General features: G+C 44.4%; 1 protein-coding gene across 4 annotated transcripts in view; it reads left to right on the forward strand.

The window, feature by feature from the left end:
* The window catches only part of ARIH2 (ariadne RBR E3 ubiquitin protein ligase 2), a 31,983-nt gene that overhangs the window by 542 nt on the left and 8,919 nt on the right, over positions 1 to 22,522 (forward strand). Inside the window, exons 2-7 of one of the 4 annotated variants that reach the window (XM_063348346.1) lie at positions 3,247 to 3,348; positions 3,888 to 4,234; positions 17,158 to 17,225; positions 18,956 to 19,019; positions 21,373 to 21,520; positions 22,241 to 22,362. In XM_063348346.1, coding sequence (XP_063204416.1) covers positions 3,986 to 4,234; positions 17,158 to 17,225; positions 18,956 to 19,019; positions 21,373 to 21,520; positions 22,241 to 22,362 — 651 coding nt within the window. In that variant the 5' untranslated portion in view covers positions 3,247 to 3,348; positions 3,888 to 3,985. Of the gene's footprint in view, positions 1 to 2; positions 510 to 3,246; positions 3,349 to 3,887; positions 4,235 to 17,157; positions 17,226 to 18,955; positions 19,020 to 21,372; positions 21,521 to 22,240; positions 22,363 to 22,522 lie in introns of those variants that run through there. The other 3 variants (XM_063348348.1, XM_063348347.1, XM_063348345.1) reach the window with 3 other exon arrangements.

Consider the following 22,522-nt stretch of genomic DNA (forward strand, 5'->3'; position numbering starts at 1 on the left):
GGCTGCGCTGCGCTGCAGGGTGGTGGTGGTGGGGCTCCCGGTGGGGGCGGCTTGTGCGGCGGTGGCGGGGAGCCGGGGGGGTCCGGTGAGCGCCGCCGCCGCCTGCCGGGCCCCGTGTCCCTCAGCGGGAGGCGGCGGGGCCCGGGGCGGAGCGAGCCCGGCGGGAGGGACGCAGTGTCCCTTCTCTGTAAGTTCCGCCGAGTTCAGCGGCCGGCGGCGCTCCGCCCCGCAGACGGTGCCCGGGTCGGGCCGCCCCGGGGGAGAAGCCGCAGCCCGTGAGCGCTCAGGCCGGTGCCCCCCGCTCCCCGCCGCCCCCCGGGCTCTCCCTCCACAGTTCCCTTCGCTCCCGCGTTCTCCTGGCCTTTCCTCCCTCAAGTACGTGGTGTTCCGACCGTGCGGGACAAGTGCAGGATTCAGCCTGACCCGAGTGACAAAAGAAATGGATTTGACGTAATTTAAAGGTACCGGGTACCTTTCTGCCCGAGCCCGTGGAAGGAAGGCTTCCATAGGTATGCGTAAAATAACTTGTTAAAAGTGATGGTAGATTAGAAAGGGCAAGAATGAAACGGACTGGGTGAGTTGGGAAGGACGAGGGAGTCGCGATAGTGTGAACAAAGACTGGGAGGTGGGAGGAGAGCACGCAGCTTCACGGGGGACGAGTGGTATGGCTGCAAGGAGGTCTCTGCAGAGTCATCTGTGGAGAAGAGGATGGGGGATGTTCTAATTTCTCACTCTTGGGATGAAAAGAACCCGATCAGAAACCTCAGTGGAAAAGGAAATGGCAAGGTATGTGTGCTGCATGTGTGAAGAAGCAACTGAGGGTGATCCACGGATTACAGGTTTGAGTGACATAGACAAAGGTGCGATTAACGTTGATAGCAAGCGTGGAGTTGGGGTTAGAGATGGTTGCAGAGCAAGGAGGGCATCAGTCTGTTTGAAGTTTACGTGGATAAGTAGTTCAGGAGGCAGACTCGAGTTAGACTTTCTCTGTTTCACAATTATCAATAAAGAGGTAAGAAGAAAAATTCGTCTCAAATGTCTGTGAAATATCAACAGAAAACATAGGAGTATCCTACAAAGCACACACTAGAGAAATCCCAGAGGTAGGTACAGAGGGCAAGAAAGGATATAAGAATGATGTAGTAGGAAAAGGTATGAGGTGGGATAACGTAATTTACTGTGTCTGAGGGTGGTGAGGTCAGAGAGAGACTGGTGGTGGCATATTTGAAGGTGTTTTGTTTCAAGAGACCTTGTTAACAAGAATTATATTGCAAAGCAGGAGTCAGCAAGAGGTCATCTCCGTCGGAGCCGATGGGCAGCAGAGCGCAGGGGTGGGTGTGTTTATGAGTTCCTGCAAGGAGGCTGGACGAAGAGAGGAGATTAAACGGTATCAGTGATAGTGAAAGTGACGGAGTATTTTGGATGAAGGTGGTAAAGAAGGACCTCATCCTCCCTTGGGCAGGAAAGCGGTCTAAATACGGTTTAAAATTTTATAATCTGATTTTGGGGATTATGGTAATTATATAATATAAATACTGTTGGGTTTTTTACCTTGTTTTTTTGAGCTTAACGTCTTTATTGTCTTAAAAACTGGTATTATCAAGTATTAGCTGTGTCTTGTCTTAGTTTGTATTCAGAGAGTTGGGTCATGAGGGCATTAGCCTGAGCATTAGCTGAGGCGAGCTCTGTTCCTCATTTTCCTAGTATCCTGCTTTGTTTTGTCCACAGAGCTTCTACCTTAGTCTTCCTCTCCACGCATGTCCGTCTGACGGTCAGTTATGCTGGAAGGGAGCTCTTTCTGACAATGTTGTGAGAAGAGTCACAAAAGTCGTCTGGGCTGCAGACTGTTTTCTGCTTGATATATCGCATTTGCTCACGCGAACAGTTCCTCTGTTTGTTCAAATAAGTGTGTTAGTGGCACAACGAAAGGGCTCTGAGCTCTTCTGAGCCTCCTCCCCAGCGCCTGAGCTACCGGGTAGGCCCATTATTTTACTTAAACATCTGAAAACATCTCATTGCTTGGACAGGACTCGCTATGTGTTGAGCTAGCAAATGGACCCAGTGTTTGGGGTGTTTTATTTTTTCTTGTCTCTAGTGTGTGGGATGATCTATGTGAGTTTGAGAAGTTTCCTGACTGGTGAGACTCGCTTGGGCATTGTGATGCTCTGACGTTGGCTGAAGGAAGCTGTTGCACACTGGGCTATTGATATCTCCATTACTTTTACGCAAGAGATCAGTGTTGATTCAGATTAAGCCCAGAACTGAATTGTTAACCCTAAGCAGGGTAGACGGAGGGAGGAACGGACAACGTAGGTTTGCCTTGTGTCTGTCAAATCAGATTTCATATTTATCTCCTTTCAATACGCAGAGATGGTGCCTCTGCTCCACTGAAGTCCTACAGAAAGCAGTCCTGTGAAATATTTGTGTGCTACTTCTGTTGTGGATAGCTAAGAAATCAAGAGGCAAATGAAAGGAATGGAGACCAGAATTCAGGGGATAATATAATTAGCTCCTAGCCTTCATCCTCTCTCACTGGAGGCTTGTATCTGCTGAAATCACTGCAGCCCCTCAAATTAATTGTACATCACATTCCTGATTACTCTGTGCTGCCTGGTCAGATTATTGGAAACCGAAAACAAACAACTTGAGGAAGAATAATGAAAAATTGAGATTTCCTGGACTCTAAAGTCAGGATTTTCAAAGCTTGTTTATGGTTTCCCCAGTAGCTACAAATTGGGATACTGTGGGAATATGTTTGTGTAACAGAGTTAACAGCATAGTAATGCGAAATGCAAACGTGTAAGAAAGCCAATACATGCTGCTTGTGTAAAATATAGCTTTGATTTTATATATATATTTTTATACGTAAAATTTGGTTGCAGCATTGTTTTAAGTCTTTTGTATTTAATATATTCTCTCTTGAAACTAAATTATTTAGTTAAATGGAAATTTGTGACTAAATAGGAGATGACCATTATTCAAGGTTGATACATGCTCTACTGCTGAACCTCTTAGATCTCGAATTCATGCTGGTTTAGTTACACAAGCAGAAGGTTTGTAGTTCTGATAAGTAAAGTCAAATAGGTGAATTATCCAATACCAGTGAATCTAAAATAAATTGGCTGTTCTGATTCTTCGTGAATAGCAGCTGTCAACACTTGAGCATAAATTTCTACATTCAGAAGGTAATAAGTGTATATTGAGAAGGTAATAAAATGAGAGAATTTTTTTTATTTCCCCCCTCAGACATAAGGCCCAAGCCACATCACATCCAGCAGAACCTACTTAAAGGGATTAACTAATTTCACCATTACTTTTGAGATGGCATTGAAGACTGTTAAATTGGATGTATGTAAGAGATCTGCTTGCTTCTCTTATTTTTCAAAGTCCTGCTTAATGGCTGTGGCTCTGAAGCGCTATGAACTTGTACAGGGCTTCAAAGGTGGCCTTTCTTGCTACTGTGGTCATAGTTAAGGGGTTTGGGTTTTTTCCTGTTGGTGAAACGGATATGAAGCTTTTCTGCAGCACTTCAGGCTGTTGGTAAAAACTTAATGTCGTAAATCTGCTTGTATCTCTGAAAAGATCTGTAGTGAAGGTTATGGAGCTACTTGCCAAATATCAAAAGTCTCGAGGCCTGCACTGGGTGCGAGGATGTGCTGTAATGAGCCGATCTCCAAGGTTTTAGACTGTGCCTGTAAGAGTGGCCCTGGCTTTGCAGGTGCAAGAGTCACAGTGGATCCAAACCAGGGACCTGCACAGCAGAATCTTCTTTAGCTGGGCTGTTGGGTCGGTCCGTTCCTGGCTGTTTGATCACCTGTGTGATGATGTTGACGTGGCCTCTCTTACAGTTTCTTAGGCAACAGAAAAAATTGTTTTTCCCCCCTTAGGAGACAGAGCTCAGATGAAATCAAAAGAACGATAAAGTTTGGAGGAGAAAAAGAAGCTGCAATTGCTTTCCTGGTCTGCAGTTTGACAGGGCATTAAGATGTCCGTGGACATGAACAGCCAGGGCTCTGACAGCAATGAAGAGGATTATGACCCTAATTGCGAGGAGGAGGAAGAGGATGAGGATCCTGGGGATATTGAGGATTATTATGATGGGGTAGCTAACGACGTGGAGCAGCAGGGAGCAGATGCCTTTGATCCAGAGGAGTATCAGTTCACCTGCCTGACTTACAAGGAGTCGGAGAGCACTCTGAATGAACACATGGCCAGCTTGGCTGCCACGTTAAAGGTGAGGAAAGGTTTTTGCATTAACACAGGTGTAAAATCAGTCTGTGATTGAAAGGGCAAATGCCGAGCATACTGTTTGAAATAAAAGCTGTGGTGATATTCCTGTTACGCGGGGTTGGAGGAACATCATTGAAGGTCCCTGGTTCAGAACTGATTCAAACGTTTCAAATTGTTGCATACTGGTTCTGGGGCCTGAAAAAATCTTCCTTACTTGAATGTTGATTCTTACAATTTATTTTTTTTTACAGAGCTGAGCTTCATGACCAAAATTCTCGAGTTACAACTCTTTACATTAGCACAGTACAAAGAGGATAGATAGAGAAGAAACAAACCACATCATAAATGGTGCAGATTGGTACACTTGTGTTTGAGAAGACAACTGACAGATAGGAAGACATGCTAAAACTCTGTAATTCTAACAAAACCACCTTTCTTTGTTGGTTCTGAGAGAATAATCATAGACTTTCAAAAAGACAGATCAGCTGTCATGCCAGGTATTAACCCTACTGTTGCAGTGACAGCAATTAAAGTACAATGAAGTTGCCAGCTCTTGTAGTGACTAATTCATCACAGAAGAGTCAGCTCCATGGTGTTATGCTCAATAAGACTTTTGTGAAGTTTTCTTTCTCTTTATGCAACTGATTACTGTCATGCAGACTTGTAATAAAGAGAGGTTCCCTCTCTGCCTTGCCAGTGAGCTTCGGTCCCAGTGTGGGTCAAAGGAAAGCAGTTTCCCAAGCTCTAGGAGTTGACACCGGGTTGAAATTACCAACGCATCTATTTTGTAACAGGTCTCCTAGAGCTTGTTGTTCTCTGAAACAAACCCCAAAAGCAGGAGGGGTAGCCACAGTATATAAAAAACCCATGTTGGATAGATTTTGATTCCTTTACATTTGGTCTGATTCAAAGCTAATTTAAAAAAAATGAGATCTCTTGATGCTAATTTGCACGTTGGAGTGTCCTACAGAAATAGTGTAACCATAAAACCTATAAACAATAGGCTCTGAAGCGCACCCATACCTTTTGCTGCATCTCTAGCTAGTTTTGCCGTCTCTTGTCCTTGTTCCCAGCGTTCACCACCTCAGAAAATGAAGTTTTACTCTTTCTTGACTGTCAAACTCATGTCTGTGATTTCTTCGATCAGTTCTGAATGCTTGCTGTTCCCTACGGAAGGGTGGGGGGGAGAGAAAAGAACAAATGAGAATAGTTGCTCAGCACTTTTGATCCAGCTGTCAGTTGCTCTTGGTTCTTAGCGATTAAGTAAAGATTTAGAATGGCTTTTCTGCTCCTTGCTGTTTGCCTTCAAATGGAGCACGCTTCAAAAAGATGACCCCTGCCATATTGTTCCCTTGAATTAAATTAACAAAAGCAATACTTTATTTAGTCTTTAAAGGCTTCCAAAGTTAAAATAAGTTTTCCAAGAATCCTGAAGGTCTCATTGGGCAAATATTGTAGTTGACCAGATAATAACAACCTGCTAGCTCGAATCTGGCCCCAAATATGACCCCAAGAGAGACCATTTTAGATTCCTTTTATATCAAGAGTATGCCTGTGTATTTGCTTAAAAAAGAAGTGCTACACATTTTGGGTTGTGCATGAGAAGATGATAATAAAACTGGGTAGAAACCTGAAATACTGCAATCTTGTAAGCCACACACTCTAAGCCTTTAGCTCTTGAAGTGCCACATGAACTCTCTGTTCGCTAGAAATGGTGGTGCAAGAATTGCACTTTTCTTGGAAATCTGTTGTGTATCTGCAGCATGTGCTCTTTGTTTCCTGGCATCCTTTCTCATAATACTTCGGCAACCCTGTTTCTTCCTTCCCCTCTCTTCCCCCAAGGAAACTTGTCATTTTGCTAGTTTTCTGAGACAAACTGAAGTGGAAAGAATTTGCGTTGCATTAGCAAGCATGGAGAAGAAGGAAACTGAATAGAACACGTTGAACTATTTGTTATCCTTATTTTCCATTGACTAAATGGATATGAATAAACAGGGACGCACGGACTTTTGCAAGAACTGTGTTAACTTCTTTCCTCTAATTTGCTTGAGCTCTAAAACCTTTTTCTTTTTTTCTTTTGAAGACTAACTTTCATAATGTCTTGGGTGTTTTGGATAGTGGTGATTGTTCTTTTGGAGCATGCTAGTTCATTTTGTTGATTTCAGCTTCTTTCCCTTGTGATAGCTAGTGGTTATGTAGCGCTTTTCGGCATTAGCTCCTATTTAAGGTGGAGTGGTTGTCCCTGACAGGGCAAGAAGGTGGTAAATTAAAGACTGCCTTTAGGCGATTCGATTTTGAAGGCAATGCGTGACATGGTATCTGAGCAATTTGCTATCACACGAAATGAATAGACTAATACAATTCCCTAAAGCAAAGAAAAAAATGAATGCAATAAATGGGCTCAAAGCCCTGTTTGAATGTTCTGCCACTGTGTATTGTCATTAGGTGATTCACTTTCTGAAGGTTAAATTGGGAGGGGTGTGTGTTCAGCGTGGTTTTTCTCAGTGACATGTTGTCAACAAACTTTTAAGACTAGAGACAAGTATTCAGGTTGATCTTCCTTGGAAACCCTCTTGGGTACCTTTTTTCATTCCTCGTTAGATACAGCTGACCACCTTCTTGCTTCTACTGAAGCTGATCAGATAACTGAACAAACCTTGCATTGGCTGGCTAATGTCAGGTCCAGTGCAAGCACCCTGCGTATGTTTAAAAGTTTGAAGGCAACATCAGAAGAGAAGACGGCCTCTTCAACAAAATGCTTGGTTTGGTTTTAAAATGGGTTAAAATCTTAAGTCTGATGAAAGCATGAAACCTGGCGTGCAGCTAGATGTATGCCCTTGTGTCTCTTACTGTCATAGGAAACTGTACCTTGAATTCTTCTGACTTGCTTTTTATCGAGTTGGTAATTCTGAATAGAAAAATTAGTACAAACGAGGTTGTAGTAGATACAACCAGCTGTGCTGTGTGCTGGGCCTGCAGCTACAGTAGGGGTTGTCCCGGAACCATACTGGAGCTAGAGGGACTGTGTAAGTGGTACTTTGAAAGTTTCTTCTCACTTTGGTTTTAATAAGAACTGTGTGTGGATCCTTGCTTTCCAGGAAAAAGAAGAGGAAATGTTTGCTCCTTGGTTAGTGCTGTTAATCTGGAGGTCTGTTTGTGGAGGGTTCCGTTAACGCTCTGACTAAAACTAGGACTGGCTATCTGTGTTGAAACGTGCCAGAAGAAAATCTGGCACTGGTATTATCCAAAACTGTGATTCTCTGACCAAAAGGCCTGTGAGTTGAAGCAGATCACTTTTAATTCCCCAAAAGGTCCCTTGGCCAACACACAACGCTTGTTAAGGGCAACACTCTTCAAAGCAGAATAGCGTCTGTTCCCTGCAGACCAGCTGAGGAATTTACAACAGTTCTTTTTAAAAAGTAGATGCAATTATAAAATCCAGTATCTTTCAAAAATAATGAATTAAAATTGTATAGTAGTAAGTTTGTTTTCAAGGTAACTCTGTCAAGTCGCCATTGAGTGACTGCGGGTCCTGGAGTGGCAGTATCAGTCCATGCACGCAAACAGTACCATGCTCAACAGTTGTACAAACAAAGTTGACCCTGTCACTGGCGAGCAATTAAGTGTGTGATGATGTCATATTGTTTTTGTTTGTGAATGACACTTCCTGGCTCTGCTGAGGGTCCCCGTACGAGTCTGGAATATCTGCGGTGTTCCAAATAACTGGCAGTAGTTTCTCTGTTTCAGAGATGAGATGGATCTTTCTAGTTTTTACCAAATTTTTTAGACTGGTGGTATAAGCCACCAGATAAAACAATTGCAATTACAATTTATGAAAAAATGGTACCTTGACTTTAAGTCTTTTTAGAAGCTGATTGTCAGTCACGAGGAAGCTGAGGTATTTCTGCATATATGAGGTAGCAAGGAAAGATGGTCATGTTGTTTCACAGGTTTTATCCTGTTTACACGGGATAATGATGTAGTCTTTCCACTAAAACCAAAGGAGTTGTAAAACTGAAGAACTTAAAGTCTTCAGTTTGTTAATGTGTGAGTAGTCTGCTAGTATTTACCAGACAGCAAAAATCTTACTTCCCTTCCTCCTTGCATTAACAGCTTGTGATGTGGGGTTTTTTGTTTCTTTGGTTTTTAGCCCTGAACTGTGAAGAATAAAACTTCATAGATGCAAAAGTATTTGCTGTCATGACATAGTACTAAACCTATTAATCCATGTTATCACTACGGATCTTTCAGAGATAAACCATTATTTTTTTTTTTATATTCTTGCCTCACCTGACTGATGTCCCATCTTTTAATGCGACTGAATTAATATTCGCTCATAAAAACACAGCATTCGCTCATAAAAACACAGCCCTTTGAAACTGTTCCCCAACACTCAAATTGCGCTGACACAGACCAGTTTGTTTGTAGAGCTGCGTGGTGACCGCTGGCAGCGGTCCTTCACAAATACCGTCTTTAGCAGACCCGGAGTCATGTGCGTGGAGACTGGCAGCCCATGCCAGCAGCTCTGCCCGCGGGAGATGAGTCGGTGCTCGCAGAACGCCTGCTCCGTGCCATCGCAGAAGGTCCGTAAAGAGCCCCATGTCAAGACAGTGGCGCGTGTGGCTCCCCGTATCGCTGTGCAAACCGCAGGCAAATCTGCGGTGTGAGGCGCTTGTCTGAACAAACCTGCGCAGTCATCCTTTTTGATGCCCTAGTGACTTCATGAAACTTATATGCGATGTAAAATGGCAGTTGTAAGAGACTAGCTGTACCTAAGTACCTCAGGTACAGGAGGAGTATGAAAGCCCCTTGAAATATTAAAATGCACGTATGTAAGAACACGGTTTGAAAAATTCATGTGCAAAGTTAATGTCCGTAAGAACCAACATTGGTAAATTTTAGTATATATCAGCGAACAGTTAGTAAATATTTAAATACCACTTATTATAAATGGTGGACCCTGATAGGCAAATTTGACGTCTCCGCAGAACCCCCACGTGCTGTTCGGCGATGATAACGCACTGTTTCGAAGTACCTGTAACCCTAGATTAGTCAGGACGTGCAGGTTTGTATCTGTACCGTGTTCTGCGTTTTAATATCAAGCCAACATTATGTGGGGCATCCAGTCTGAAGTTGTAACCCTTAGGAGCACACACTTTTGAGACGTACCTGTGTCCTTTACCCACTTTTTATTCCCAAACAGAAAAATCCTGGAAATTCTGCTATACAAAAGCTGTGCTGTTCCCTGCCAGATTCACAGTGCCTGTACTTCAGTATGTTAAACATCAATAGGACAGGAATATGTCCGTAACTGTCTTCAGTGTGTGTTTTATTTTGGCTCCTAAAGATTTTTTTTTTTTTTTTTTTCTTTTCAAAGTGTATTAAGTTTTTGTAGACTCCTGGTCAGCAAGATAAGAGAGCTGGCTGGGGAGCCCAGAGCTCACAACCTTGTGACAACTTCATCAAGTCCTTTGAGAAAACAGTTTTGTTCTTTATTGCCCAGGACTGGTGAAATTCTCAACTTGATTGGAAAAATGAGGCACAAATGTGGAGGGTGATTATAGCCCACACATTTCTGTGTGATTCACGCCTTAAGTGTATCTTACAGCCAGTATGACTCTGCAGGGAGCCAAAAAAAAAAAAAAAAAAAAAAAAGAAATCTGTTCACAGCTGTTGATGAGTATGATCTTGGTGGGAGGTAGAGGCAAGGCACAAGTCATTAAAAATGCCAAGGCAATCTTTCAGTAAGTGTTCCATGTTGCAAGCTTACAGCTGGACAACACGATCACGGGAGCGGCATGAAGCAGCTGAAGCGCATTGCCAAATTTCTGTGCTGTGCCTATGGCGGGTGGCGCAGCAGAGGCGAGCTTCGTTGTGTGCTATGAAACACTGTTTTGCAAAGCAGGTGTTCCTCCTCTTCATCTTATAACAAAAGAGAAACGCCCGTAGAAGCTGGGATTGCCAAGTAAAGGACTATGTTGTTTGGGACTGAACAGGGATTGCTCACGTCTAGGTTACCGGAGCCCCGCGCGTGTGTGGGATGTAGCTGTGTGCACACACCAGTGCTTCCCAGTTCGAGTTGGCTGCCCTGTGTCCTGAGCCACCGGTCACGGTTGTGTGGATTCAGATTATTCTGTGTCCTTTGCTTTGCCCCTGCGCATCCTCCGCATCCTCCTTCCTGCCAGCCAGAAGGAATTGTCCGCTTCTCCTCTCATTTGCTGGGAAAGCACCTGGGCAGGGGCTGAGCTGAGTGAAGCTGGGGGGGTGCTGCCAGGGGTTTTGGCAGCATGTGGGGGATGCCGTGCAGCGTGCGCTGGGTGTTGATGCTCCCAGACACTGCATTACATTGGAAAGAATAACTCCAGTGAGTGCAGCTGGGGAGTTTTATGTCAGTCTTCTATCCTTGTGCCGTCTTACGGCTTTCTTGCTGCATTTCTTTCGCTCTGAATCTTTCAAAGAAGGAATCTCATAGCTATTTTGTAATAATGCCTTCTGGCATACCGTCTTGCTTAAGTCTTTTTTTTTTTTATTTTTTAATTTATTTCTGAATCTCCTCAGGAAGCGTAGCCTAACAGCTTGAGAAATACGTATGTTGAGATTTCCTAGCTGAGTCCTACTGATCCTGTTTGTTGGCAGCTGCAGCTGAAATTGTTGCTGTCCTGTGGATGGATTAAAGCGATATGTAAGTGTGGAAAAGGAGTTAGAATTTGACCCAAGATCCCCTTTCTTCAGTGTGTGGCCAACTAGGTTGTGCACTGACAGCTTCACAGACCATGTGTATAACACCGGCAGTATTTGTCATTCCCAATTCCCCATTCTGCCTACTAAATAAGCTTTTAATCTTGCGGACTGACACCAGGTCTCTGCGTGCCGGAGGGTGAGTGACGGGGTGCAGATTAAAACCCCGTGATGAAGCAGAGCTCACGTAGGGCTCTTTGTCAAGACCTTTCCGTGGTATCGAGACTGTCGCTACAGACTATAAATTGCATTTCTTTCCCCGGTGCAGCCGACGCTCTGTAATCAGGAGAGGGGCTGAAATGTCAGGCAAACTGTAAGCAAGGCTGTGAGTGAAACCTAAGCATTGAGGGCTTTTTCTCACATTTTTTTAAGCTTGACTGAACCCAAGAAAAAAAGCAGGGTATCTGATTTTGTTGTAACTTTGTCTATTTTTTTTTTTTTTTCCGATGAGTGAAATTAATTTAAGTTCCCTTTTGAAAACAGCCTCCTAATGCTCAGAAACCCGTAACAGATAGGGAGGACTTTGCCACAAGACTTTGAACGCTCGGGGTGTTTATGGCAGGCGATGTTAATCACAGCTCAAGCTCCTGCAACCTCCTGAGTTTGCATATTGGAAGTCTGCTTAAAAGAGGAGTAGATCAAAGCAAAGAAGAAAACACGGTCCAAAAAAAGCTTTTTGGTTGCCCTTTTATTTCTTCTTAATTCCTAATATTTCTGCAGTTTTCTGAGAAATCCTCCAGTAAAAACAGGGCAGTGGGATAGTTTTTCCAGTGGGGTGTAGGGGGAGTCAGATCTACTTTCCACAAGAGAAATGAGTGTAAAATAGTGGGTTTTTCCATTTGTGGGTCACTTTCTTCACCTCAGTACCCTTAAGTAAAGCCTGTCTGAAGGGTTTTTTTCTCTTCGGCAAAATCATTGGATATGAAGTATGGTTTCTTTCTAAGGTGTTATTATTCTCTACTGAGAACTATTTTGCCCATCGTTGCTCACCAACAGCAATAATTTCAGAGGCTCTTGCTCTGTCTGTTTTTACTGTTGTAAAGAATTCAAGAGTGTGTTTTCGGAACTTTTGCTGCAGCACAAACTAATGTCTTCCCAAGTTCATCCTTTCCTTGTAGAACTAAGAAAAACTGTTTGTGGATTAAAAGAAATAATGCTTCTTAAGATTAATCCTATTTGCTTAAATCTATTTGTATAAAAGCCTTTGATTAAGGGAAACACAAGAAATGGAAGCTGCATTTCTTTATGCCAGGTTTGCGTTCGTCTCAGCCAGACGTTTCAGTGCAACCCTGATCTAACGTGAATTGTCAGCTTGGTGCAAAGCCACGGGATGTCAGCTCCAGCCAGATCATCATATCTCAAACTCACTCTGACTTGAATCTCTTTGAGAATCATGTGATGATTCTTGTTTTAAATTCCTGATGCCATATCTCTGCAAAAGGGAGGATTGAAACGCACCTCCAAAAAAATAGGCCATCCCTTGGAGAAAAGTGAAATGAACTCATGAGATATGCATGCAACATAAATATGCATGAGCAATTTCTGTAGAATACAAGCTCTACAAAAGACGGTGGTTTTTTAGCTTTTAGGAAACATTTCTCTCTGAATTAGCAACTGTCAAAGTGGCGCGGTTGAAAAGGTTTTCTGCTGTAGAGAGATGAAACTTCAGCCCTTCAAACAATATAGCTTATCTAGGGAAGCTTGTTGAGCCATAGTTGTGTTAGAGCTCTCCGAAGCCAGCAAGGTACCTGCAGAGCTTCTTCGCAAATTCTTTTGATACTGTCTTGTCCTAGAGAGTGCCAGACTCTCTCTCGCACTTCAGAAGTGTGAGAATTTTGCTTATCTTGGAGAGTAAAGAACCCAGAAGATAAATGGAGATAGAAATAGTAAGAAAATAAACACTGTGCTCTTTTTCCAGAAGATGAATAGGTGTGTGTTTAACGCGATGGCATTACTTCTTTGTTCTACTTTCAGAATCGAATTTTGTCCAGCACTATGTAAATTTTTCAGACTTTTTTCACAAGTCTCGTAGAGTCTTTCCCTTATGGAGAGCAGCTTCCTCTTGGCACCCTTCCTGCGTGCATCGACACGGCGCCCCTTTTCCAGTGCAGTGATAAACATTGGCGCTTGGCGCCCATTTCTGGCAGTCAGCAGCCTTCTGTCCCTGGTAAGTCAGAGTTAAGCTGGTGGAGGCTTGGAAGAGGTTTCTGAGGAGACCAAATTCCTGGTTTAAGGTGAAGCTGGAAATTGTAGATTGGATGAGATCCTCTCTATTCAGCTTTGCCGCTCCATCATGAAGAAAGAAACGTGGTCTTCTGTCTGAAATTTTCCAGGTTTGGATTTGGACTGAGCGGATCTTTGATCTTAAAGTTTTAAGCTGATGGTGAGAAAAGGGGGAAACGACAATGGGGGAAAGACAGACATTTTTTTTTTTAGCATGGCTACTGCTTTCAGCTTTCTTCTTCTAAACTTTAATAAATTTAATCACAGCTAGAGGACTTGTGGAGAAGTCGAGTTATGCAGAAGAACTGTCACAATTTATCAGTTGCAGACAAAAACTAAAATAACAGCATCTAGAATATGCATTCCCTTTTGCACTCTGGTCTGTAGAAGTATTTTACTGAAATGACCTCCTGCCAGCAAGACACTGAGTGTGCTATCTCACTGTCTTTTTTGGGTCTTGTTATTCTGAAACGAGAGTGGGAAAGTGTAAACAAAGCTGGCATTTTATCAAAGGCATCTTTTTATTAATTTGTTTTATGTTTGAGATAAAGCATTACTGTTCTTGGATAACCTGAGATTCTTGTGGCACCCAGTGACCGATAGGGGACGGAATCATAGCTCTTTCTGAAATGCTTTATAAGTTTGAGATCTTTCATTGTGTGAACCTTCTGGCTGCCCGGGAAACGCTGAATCGCACTGTTCAGTGTGCCTGAACAGCCACTGAGGCTTATTTCCTAAGCTGCGAGGCTGCAGCGGGTGCATACGGAGCGGGCATCGATGTCTTCTAACTGAGCAGTTCAGCCAGCAGCTTCTGTACGTTGCTTCTCCAGTACTGTAAGGTAATGAATTATGTACCTATGGACCAAACTTCTGATTGCAGTGGTATTTTTCTGTACTCAGCATGTTTTGGCTCCTGCTTACAAAGAAATACTTCAATTATTCTGGGGTGTTGTTGTGGAAGGACTGGCTGACTTGGTACAATCATTCACTCAGTGTGAACGTACAGTCATGGAAGAGGCTGGGGAGCACTGCTAATCAATAGAAGCAAGCTTTTGTTACGCACTTGTTTTTCTTCTCGTGCTTGTTTTCTTGAATCTCTCCAGTAGTGTTGGCCCCTGGTCAGCTTTTGCCTTCTGAATTACCAGCCTTGATGATGGTGAGCAGGACGTAGATTGTCATGCAGTGAGACTCCGCTCAAGAGGCACGACTTCAGCCTCAGCAGTTATCTGCTCCCTTCCCATCCCTCTTTCTTACAGTTTGAATGTTATCTATCTTTAACGTGTAAGATCCAGTACTTCCATGCCAAACGGACAGTGGGTACGTTGCTGCAACTGGCTGACTCTGAGACTTCTTGTTTGCAAGATTGCAGGCACTCCAGTCAGGTCATATCAAAAATTTTTCTGCTTCAGGGCTTTTATGGATGTGGACTCATGTCATGAACCTGGCTTTATCAATTGGAAATGTTTTATTCTTGGGTGCTTTTATGATGAAAGTAGTAAAATTAGCACTACAGCTGATCCAATCAATGCTTGCAGTTGGAGCAAAATAGGAATGGTCACAGAAGCTTTATTATTCTTCTAGATCTGTCAATTTGGCATCTTTCTGGAGCATTAATTCCAGATTCTGCCTGACAAATAACTTGGCTCAAAAGCATTTGATTCTGTTAGGGTAGTTTGTTAGATTTCAGAAATGCGCATGCTAGTATTTGTATTTCTCTTTTCTGTACATCTTCATTCTTGAATGTACTTGGCTCCTCTTCTGGGATCAAGTAACTTCATGGAGTTCACGTAGTCAGGATGCCGCAATGGATGCTACACCTCAGGCTGTGAAAATCCAACCGAAAAATACTCATTTTCATATGTTACAGATAAACTTCCTATTTAAGTCTGGTAGTTTGGTTGTTTTTGTTGGGTTTTTTTTGTCAGGACGGTAGTTCTTCCTCACTGCTACTGAGAAATAATTTCATTGCTGTTAGAGAATGATTCATTAGCATGTGGTTTGCATTTGCAGGAAGCCAGTCTCGTAGAGACCACATTCCTGATGCTTGTTTGCTTTACGAACGTGAAATGCAGATGTCTTCCTTGTAAAAGCAACTCAAAGGTGTCCCATTGGGTCTGCCAGGTTGGGGGCTTAAGATAACAACCCATGCGAGGCTGGCAGTGACACTTCATCCCTACAAGCTGGAGCAGAGTGTACGTGGTGTCCACGGCAGCCCTGTGTGCCACACTCCATCTAATCCCAGGCTGCTGGGCTGGCAGGGAGCGGGGGCAGCGCCGCCCGGGCAGCCTTTGTTCTCGCAGGGTCACATCCCTGGTAAAGTCGAGGAAGTTGACGTACCAGATCTTACACAGCATGAGCTAAGGCTTCATTTCTCCTAGAAAAAAAGGATTGTTTGAACGTTGAAAATTACTCTTTTATGACTGGGATTTCTTAGTGGCCAGCAAAGGGGGCAAATCAGAAAGCAGATGTGGGTAAGAGACATTTAAACCCCCCCAGCTGCATCATGCGTTGGTGCTACGCTGGTTTAGCTCAGCGAACCAACCGTCCAGCACTGACAAATGCCCGTGCAGGACCAGGGCAGTGTCATGTGGCAGGAATAGGTCAGTTGTGCAGTGAAACTGCACCTCTTCAGCGGGGCAGATTTAGAAGAGTAATGAATGTGCCGCCCCTCGGTGTGCAGAGCCTGTCTGTTTTGTAGGAGCAACCATGGCTTGTTTTTCCTTCCAGGGTTGTGTTGGGGTTGCTGTGTATCTGTATTGCCAGTACGTCAGATCTTGTGATTCACCTGTAGCAGGATTCAAGAAGGCGTATGGCTTTCCAGCTGATGATCGGGACTGACAGCTTCTCTAGAGGAAAAAAAATGGAGCTCTTCCTGCAGCTAGGGTGGAAGGAGCTGTGTTTTCTATATGTATGGTAGAGAGGCAGGCGCTATGGTGGTAGCTTGTCTCGGAGTGTGGGAGGTACAGGCCTTTAGCGTCAGCGTATTTGAATGCAGAATGTGTAGACCATTGGGCTTGCCTGGGTGCTTCCTAGCACAGAGAGGAGTGAGGAGGCAGGGGTCGTGAGCCTTCGGAATCCCCCTGGAAGAGGTGTCTTGTTTGCAGGAGGCCTGCTTTGTTTGAACTCCATGAGCCTGATAAAGGTGTGAGGGGGTCGAGAGGCAGGGTGAAGGTCCGGCAGCTCAGCAGATGGCTGTGGTCTTGGCGGGTATGAGCCTTTTTGTGCTAGCAGACCAGTCTGTTTTCTTCAGAAATTGAATTATACATATAAGCAAAGGAGAACTTGTTTGCTTGTACCCTTGCAACATGACTTTAAATGTCGTGTTGCAGTATTCTAGAGGGTGCTCGGGCTAGTGCTTGCCAGGAGTTCACGTAATGCAAGCAACCCTGCACGGAAATAGTCTCTGTCACGGTAGCTTTCCGTCTTCCTATTCCACTCCAGCGTATACCTTTCTTCTCTGCAATGAAGGCTGGGGAAAATGTTTTGGTTTTTCCCCCTACCCTTTGCGATCACAGCATGCCTATGTTTGCAGCTTTTTACTGCTTCTCCGGCTCACTGAGCGGTATCCGTCTGCCCCGTGGTGCCTACTTTGCACACTTAGCAAGGACCCCGATCCCAGTCTGGGCTGGGCCTCTCAAGTGGCAACCGCTTGAGGACTGGATGTGGGGCTTCCGTGAGCAGTTAAGCTAATCCAGTGAAATCTTAATTCCTTCTTCTCTGTGCTGTTGTGGCTAAGTACGTGAGTTAGTTTGGGTACATCCGTGCTTCATTCCAACCTGCGTATTGCAGGTGCACTGGCTGTGAACATTGTCTCTAATAGTTTAATGGGAATTGAGTATCACTGGAATATCATACTGAGTTTGCATAATTTATTAGTCTTACGAGAAGATTGTAGTCCTAAGCAGAGGTGTGGCCTCAAAATACGCCTAACTTGACTTTTTTTTTTTTCTTTTATTTTCCACCTAGGTATCACATGCTGTTGCAAAGCTAGTATTAGTTAGTTTCCACTGGCAAATCTCAGAGATTTTGGAAAGGTAAGTGTAAATAGTCTTATCTGTTCTGTGCTCAGTGCTTTTCCCCCTTGCTTTGCAAGAATGCGCAGGGTGGTCCGTAGGTGTCTTTTTGACAAGCATCTTTGAACCTGAAAGCAGGCCATACGGTCCATGCCAGGGAGCAGAGGAAAAACACTGTTTTGTTGAGGCTGCATTGCCTGTAAGAAATTTGTAAACAGGGAGAGAGTAGTGGTGGCAAATGTCTTTCAGTCTGAGGAATTATATTCCTGCTGGGAACCCTGTAGATGCATTTAGCTTGAACTTTGAGGTAACAGATTGAGAGTGCTGCATCTATATTTATTTATTTTAACAAATGTAAAGATAACATATGTTCTGTTTTGAACATATGAGCCATAAATCATGAAGGAGCACTGGACCTGTGGTGATGTATTCTTTAGTAGTACATTCACATTGAAGTTTTTGCTCCTTCTGAACATAAGTGGTGTTTTTTTTTCCAAGCTGACTAGCATTTGGAGAGCAGAAGATGGTGTAAGAGAACTGAGAAGTGCAGCCCCTTTGTGGCTTGGTCAGTGTAATGGAGTCCTCCAACTGATTTCAAAAGGAGGGTTCGGACTCTGCCCAGACGTATACTGGAAGCGTGTCAGGAGGCACTGCTGTCTGGCAGCCCCTCCAGAAAATACTGGCTCAGAACTGAACATTGTCTGAAAATAGAGACCGTATCAGTCTGACTCATTCTGCCATGCCATTTTTGGCCCTGTAGCCAGCAACTTCATCCAGAGGACATATGGGAAATGCATCTCCTGTATGGATATTGTCGCAACATCTTTGGTAACTGGCTCGTTGGTTATCATGCATCCTCTGAAAGCTTTCCTCTGGGGAATGCGGAGGATGAGGTTCTGCACAACAGCTCAGGAGGAGTTTGCAGGTCAACTGACGAGATTTAAACAAGAGGAAGTTTGGGGAAGGGTTTACTTTAAATCTGTGACTTTGCAAGTTGCCCTCCGGCTGATCCGATCCTCAAACTTCTGTCTTCGTACAAAGTGACATTATCAACTGGAAGATCTCTAATACGACTTAAAAGTGCTACTGGGGAGGGAGGATTTACAGCGTGGTCACAACAGCGATGCTGCTATTTCTGAATTCACTGGTGATTTTTTAACTGGAGATACAAACATTCCTCTGCAATGGAAATCACAAACAGCAAAACGTTTAATTCTAAGGCTACTGATAGGCAGCTTCCTATGCCTAAGAGGTGATAATCTGTCACAGAGTAAATGCTTAACTAGATACTAGGCTGGAGTCAAAGTGAGACCTAACCAGGATAGCTTGATTTTACAAAGGAATAGGAGACAGACAGGAGCTTCACTGGAGTGTGTTGTTATGGGCAGTGGCTTAGGACTGCTCTAGAAGCATGGCTAGAAAGCCCTAGCTTCAAAAATAATTTTCGTGCAGGGGGGAAGGGAGAGAGTTGTAGAAAGATATTCATCAAGGAGCATGAGGGAGATGTTAATCCATTAGCACGAGAAGTGTTGTTCCTGTTTCTGATTTTGAAGAAACTCATAAAGTTTCGTTGATGAGAGTTCAGCTCACGATGTGAAGGAGCCTCACGCAGGACACGTTTCCACTTTCCTTGTTGAAACCTACCCTGCCATTTGCACAGAACCTGTTATTTATTCAGGCGAGAAGGATCAATTTAAGAAGGCAAAATGTATTCAGAAATTGATTTGATCATTTTTCAATTGCCTTTTCAGGCACAAGTCTAATGCTGCCCAGTTGCTAGTAGAAGCACGAGTTCAGCCCACCTCATCCAAACACGTAAGTATGCTAACTATGTTGGTCTGTTCCCTTGGCAGACACCTCTGACCCACCTCATCGGAGGATTGCGTTACTAATGGCATAGTCTGTCCCATATTAACCCTTAGCAAACTCAGGTCCTACACCCTAACTCGGTGCTGGGCTTACTTTTTGAATGAGAAAGCATTCAAGAGGTGTCTAACATTTAAATAGCAGCTTTGCTATTGTCTTGCAGGTAGCGTTCAGGAGTTGCTTGCCTCGAGAAAATTGAGGTCATTTTTTTGTCATGAGTGATGGTACACAATGGAAGGAGCAGAGTGCATGGGCTCGGCTGCCTCTTCCAGTTCTGCGCTCTGTAAGACACTCAAGGGACGCTCTGGCTGTGCAGAGTGAGCAGAGCTTGTCTGCGGCAGGAACAGAGATTTTTTTAATTTTTTTTTTTTTTCCCCCTAGGGTGACTGTTTGCTGCGCTGCGCTGCTCTGCTCAGGGATGCTTAAGCCAGATCTCCCAGTGGTGCTGCTGAGCCAGTCAGTAGTGATATTTGAACCAACAGCTTGTGTTTTGCAGCCAGAGCTGCACAGATCCTTAGATACTTTTCTTCCCCCCCCCCCTTTTAAATAGAAACTTCCTGTTGCATGTTTACAGGTTTCATTCACAGTGGGTGTCTTGGTACAATCCACAGTTACCCAGGAACACATTGCCATGTGTCAGATTTTGAGTGATAAAGTATTACATCTGAGAAACAGCCTTTGGGTTGAGGGGGGGAGGGGAGCTTTTAAAAGCCTGATTTGGCATCTGAGCTGACTTGTAACTAGCAGAGAGTGAAAATGCTAAAACAGCTGACGGGAGTAAGCTTCATGGACTCAAAATAAATTATCTGCCTAGAGTCCAGAAAAAAAATCTTTGTTATTTAACATACCTGCAAATTAGTCCACGTATTTTGAGATTTGTCTGAATCTTGTATCAGCCGCCACTTAAATTCTCTCCCCTGCGATGGTGATTTCATTTTGGGAAGGCAGATATTACAGTTAAAAGGTTAGTTTAAGTCGTGACAAACTTGGTTTGGTAGGCAGTTCATTACAGCTTTTTTGTATGTGCTAGGGCAAGTTGCTGTGTGCTTCAACTCCTACTGCAGAATGATGGTATGGGGGGCAGATGCTCCTCCTGCATGTCTGTAGAGCAGCCGACCCTACAGAGAGAAGCTCCGGTGGTGAGCTCAGGGGGGCAGCTCGCGAAGGTTTGGGGCAATGCGCGTGCTGTTCAAGTTGAGCAGTGGCTGTAGGCAGTCAACGCAGCGTCAGACTCGGTGAATCTTGTTCTGGTCCGTAAGTGAGGCCGCTTAGAACAAAGTCGCATTATTTCCTTTTTCGTGTGGTCGTGCCATAAAGCAAGCTCTGTCGGTCATGTGGCTGCGTATCACGCTGCTGCTGCTCTGCGTCTCTGGTGTGCGGAGCTGGGCATGGGAGCTGACTGCTGTCTCGCGCAAGCTTCCCAAAGAGTAGCAAAGGCTTAAGTAGATGAAAAGGGATGATATGACTTCTCTGTGAAAGGAGAAATAGGAACATAAACTCCTGCTAACAGCTTTGTAGGGCCTTGCTTTTGATGATGCTGTGCTAGACCTAGTTCTTCGGGTCCCAAGGGTGAGCCGAGATGTGTTGGAGGCTAGATCTGTTGTCTAGGGATTAGTTCTGCGCTACCCAAGGGGAGATCCAGAGTGCTTCCCAGTGGCTTGGCGAAGCAATAGCAGAATTATGTCTGACTTGAAACAAATGCTCTAATCCTTTTCAGCTGAAGGGATGATGCCTGTTTTGCCAAAGGTAGCATAGGCAGAAGATAGATGTGAGATGACGGTCTGTGAACTCTCTTTCCTCTCTCTATAAACACTCTGAACGCTGCACCTTCAGTTCCCTCTCCTCTTACTCAAAATCATCCAGTAAAAGGGCACTGCTAAACCTGCTTCCAGTTATAGCTGCTCTTCAGGGCCTGTGGAACAGTGATAGACTCTGACCCCGCTAACAAAGAGTATCGGTAAATTCAGGGAAGGACTAACACAATGATGTATTTCCTCCTTTTTCAAACCAGGTGAGAGTAAGAACCAGAAGAGTAAACGTTCTGGTTAGCACTAGATTAGAGTCAGGAGCTGTTCGGTGACTGTCGGTCTGTTGTGCTCCATGAGGTTAAAGAGGTTCTTGTGACGGACTGACTGTCGGGGCAGTGCAGCACCCCAGCACGCCAGCCAGAACCTCTTCTGGCCTGGAGCTCACCCGAGACCACTGTCACAATGAAGGTGATGCGGGTGCCTGTGGATGAGGTGAGAATACTCTGGGAGAGCTGGGATGCTTTCACAGTAATGCTGATTTCTCTCTCTCCCAGGCAATGGTACATTCCTCCCATCACTGCGCAGTGTGCATGCAGTTTGTCCGGAAGGAGAACTTGCTCTCTCTGGCTTGTCAGCACCAGTTCTGTCGCAGCTGTTGGGAGCAGCATTGTACAGTGCTCGTCAAGGATGGTGTCGGAGTCGGTGAGTTCAAGGCGGGTACGGTACTGGGTCTGTATTTGCCATGTTGGCCGTTCTGATGATGACTGGCTGATTTGGCCTAAAACATCTCAGTAACGAGAAAATAGAGCATGGAGTGAGTATTTGTGACAAACTTAACTTGAACTAGTGGTCTTATCTGAATCCCTGGTTAGTGTTTATAGCACCAGGAGAGTGCTGCTCCTGCCTAACAAAACGTGCAGGTCCGTAGATCCATTTGCTGCTTTTTTCCCCTTGTGATCTCCAGAGTGTGACTGTAACAAGTTGCAAGCTGCAAATCTGCTGCATTTTGAGTTTGCGTCTCTTATGGTGTATGGTTGCACTGCCCCTGGAGCGCGTGTGGATACAAACACCTGGTCCCTTTGTGTTGGGTAGAAGCCAGCGGTTGCCAGAGTTGCTCTGGGCTTTTCCTAGCCTGTCCTTTACGCTGGCATGGCAGTAGCATGCAGTTTTCTACTTTTAAGTATCTGACCTTGTGAATACTGGTTGAAGCGGCTGCTGGTCCGGGATGCACATGTGCCCCGTCGTCTTTCGGTGAAGACAGTTGGGCTCCAGCTTTTCGGCAGCCCTGATAGATTCGTTTCACAGTTGTGTCCCTCTTGCCACAACAACAGATGGCACCTAGGAAACTGTGTTGAATGCTCTCTGGGCATTCCCTCTGTAGTGTAAGTTGCACTGTGCTAAAATGTTGCTTTTTCTTCTCAGGGGTTTCCTGCATGGCTCAGGACTGCCTGCTTCGGACGCCAGAAGACTTTGTGTTTCCGTTGCTGCCTAGTGAAGAGCTGAAAGACAAATACAGGCGCTACCTCTTCAGGGACTATGTGGAGGTATTGGGTTTTTTTCAGATTTAAAATACCCTGGGTCAATTCACCAATGACTGGCAGAAATTTTGTTTGAAGCATCTTGCATCTTTGATTACAAATGCAGTAACTGCGGCAAAATTGTCCCTGATGAACACAGTGAGGCCATAGGACAGGCTCACTGACA

This window comes from Chroicocephalus ridibundus, chromosome 10 (genome assembly GCF_963924245.1).
Source record: "Chroicocephalus ridibundus chromosome 10, bChrRid1.1, whole genome shotgun sequence".
Lineage (NCBI taxonomy): Eukaryota > Metazoa > Chordata > Aves > Charadriiformes > Laridae > Chroicocephalus > Chroicocephalus ridibundus.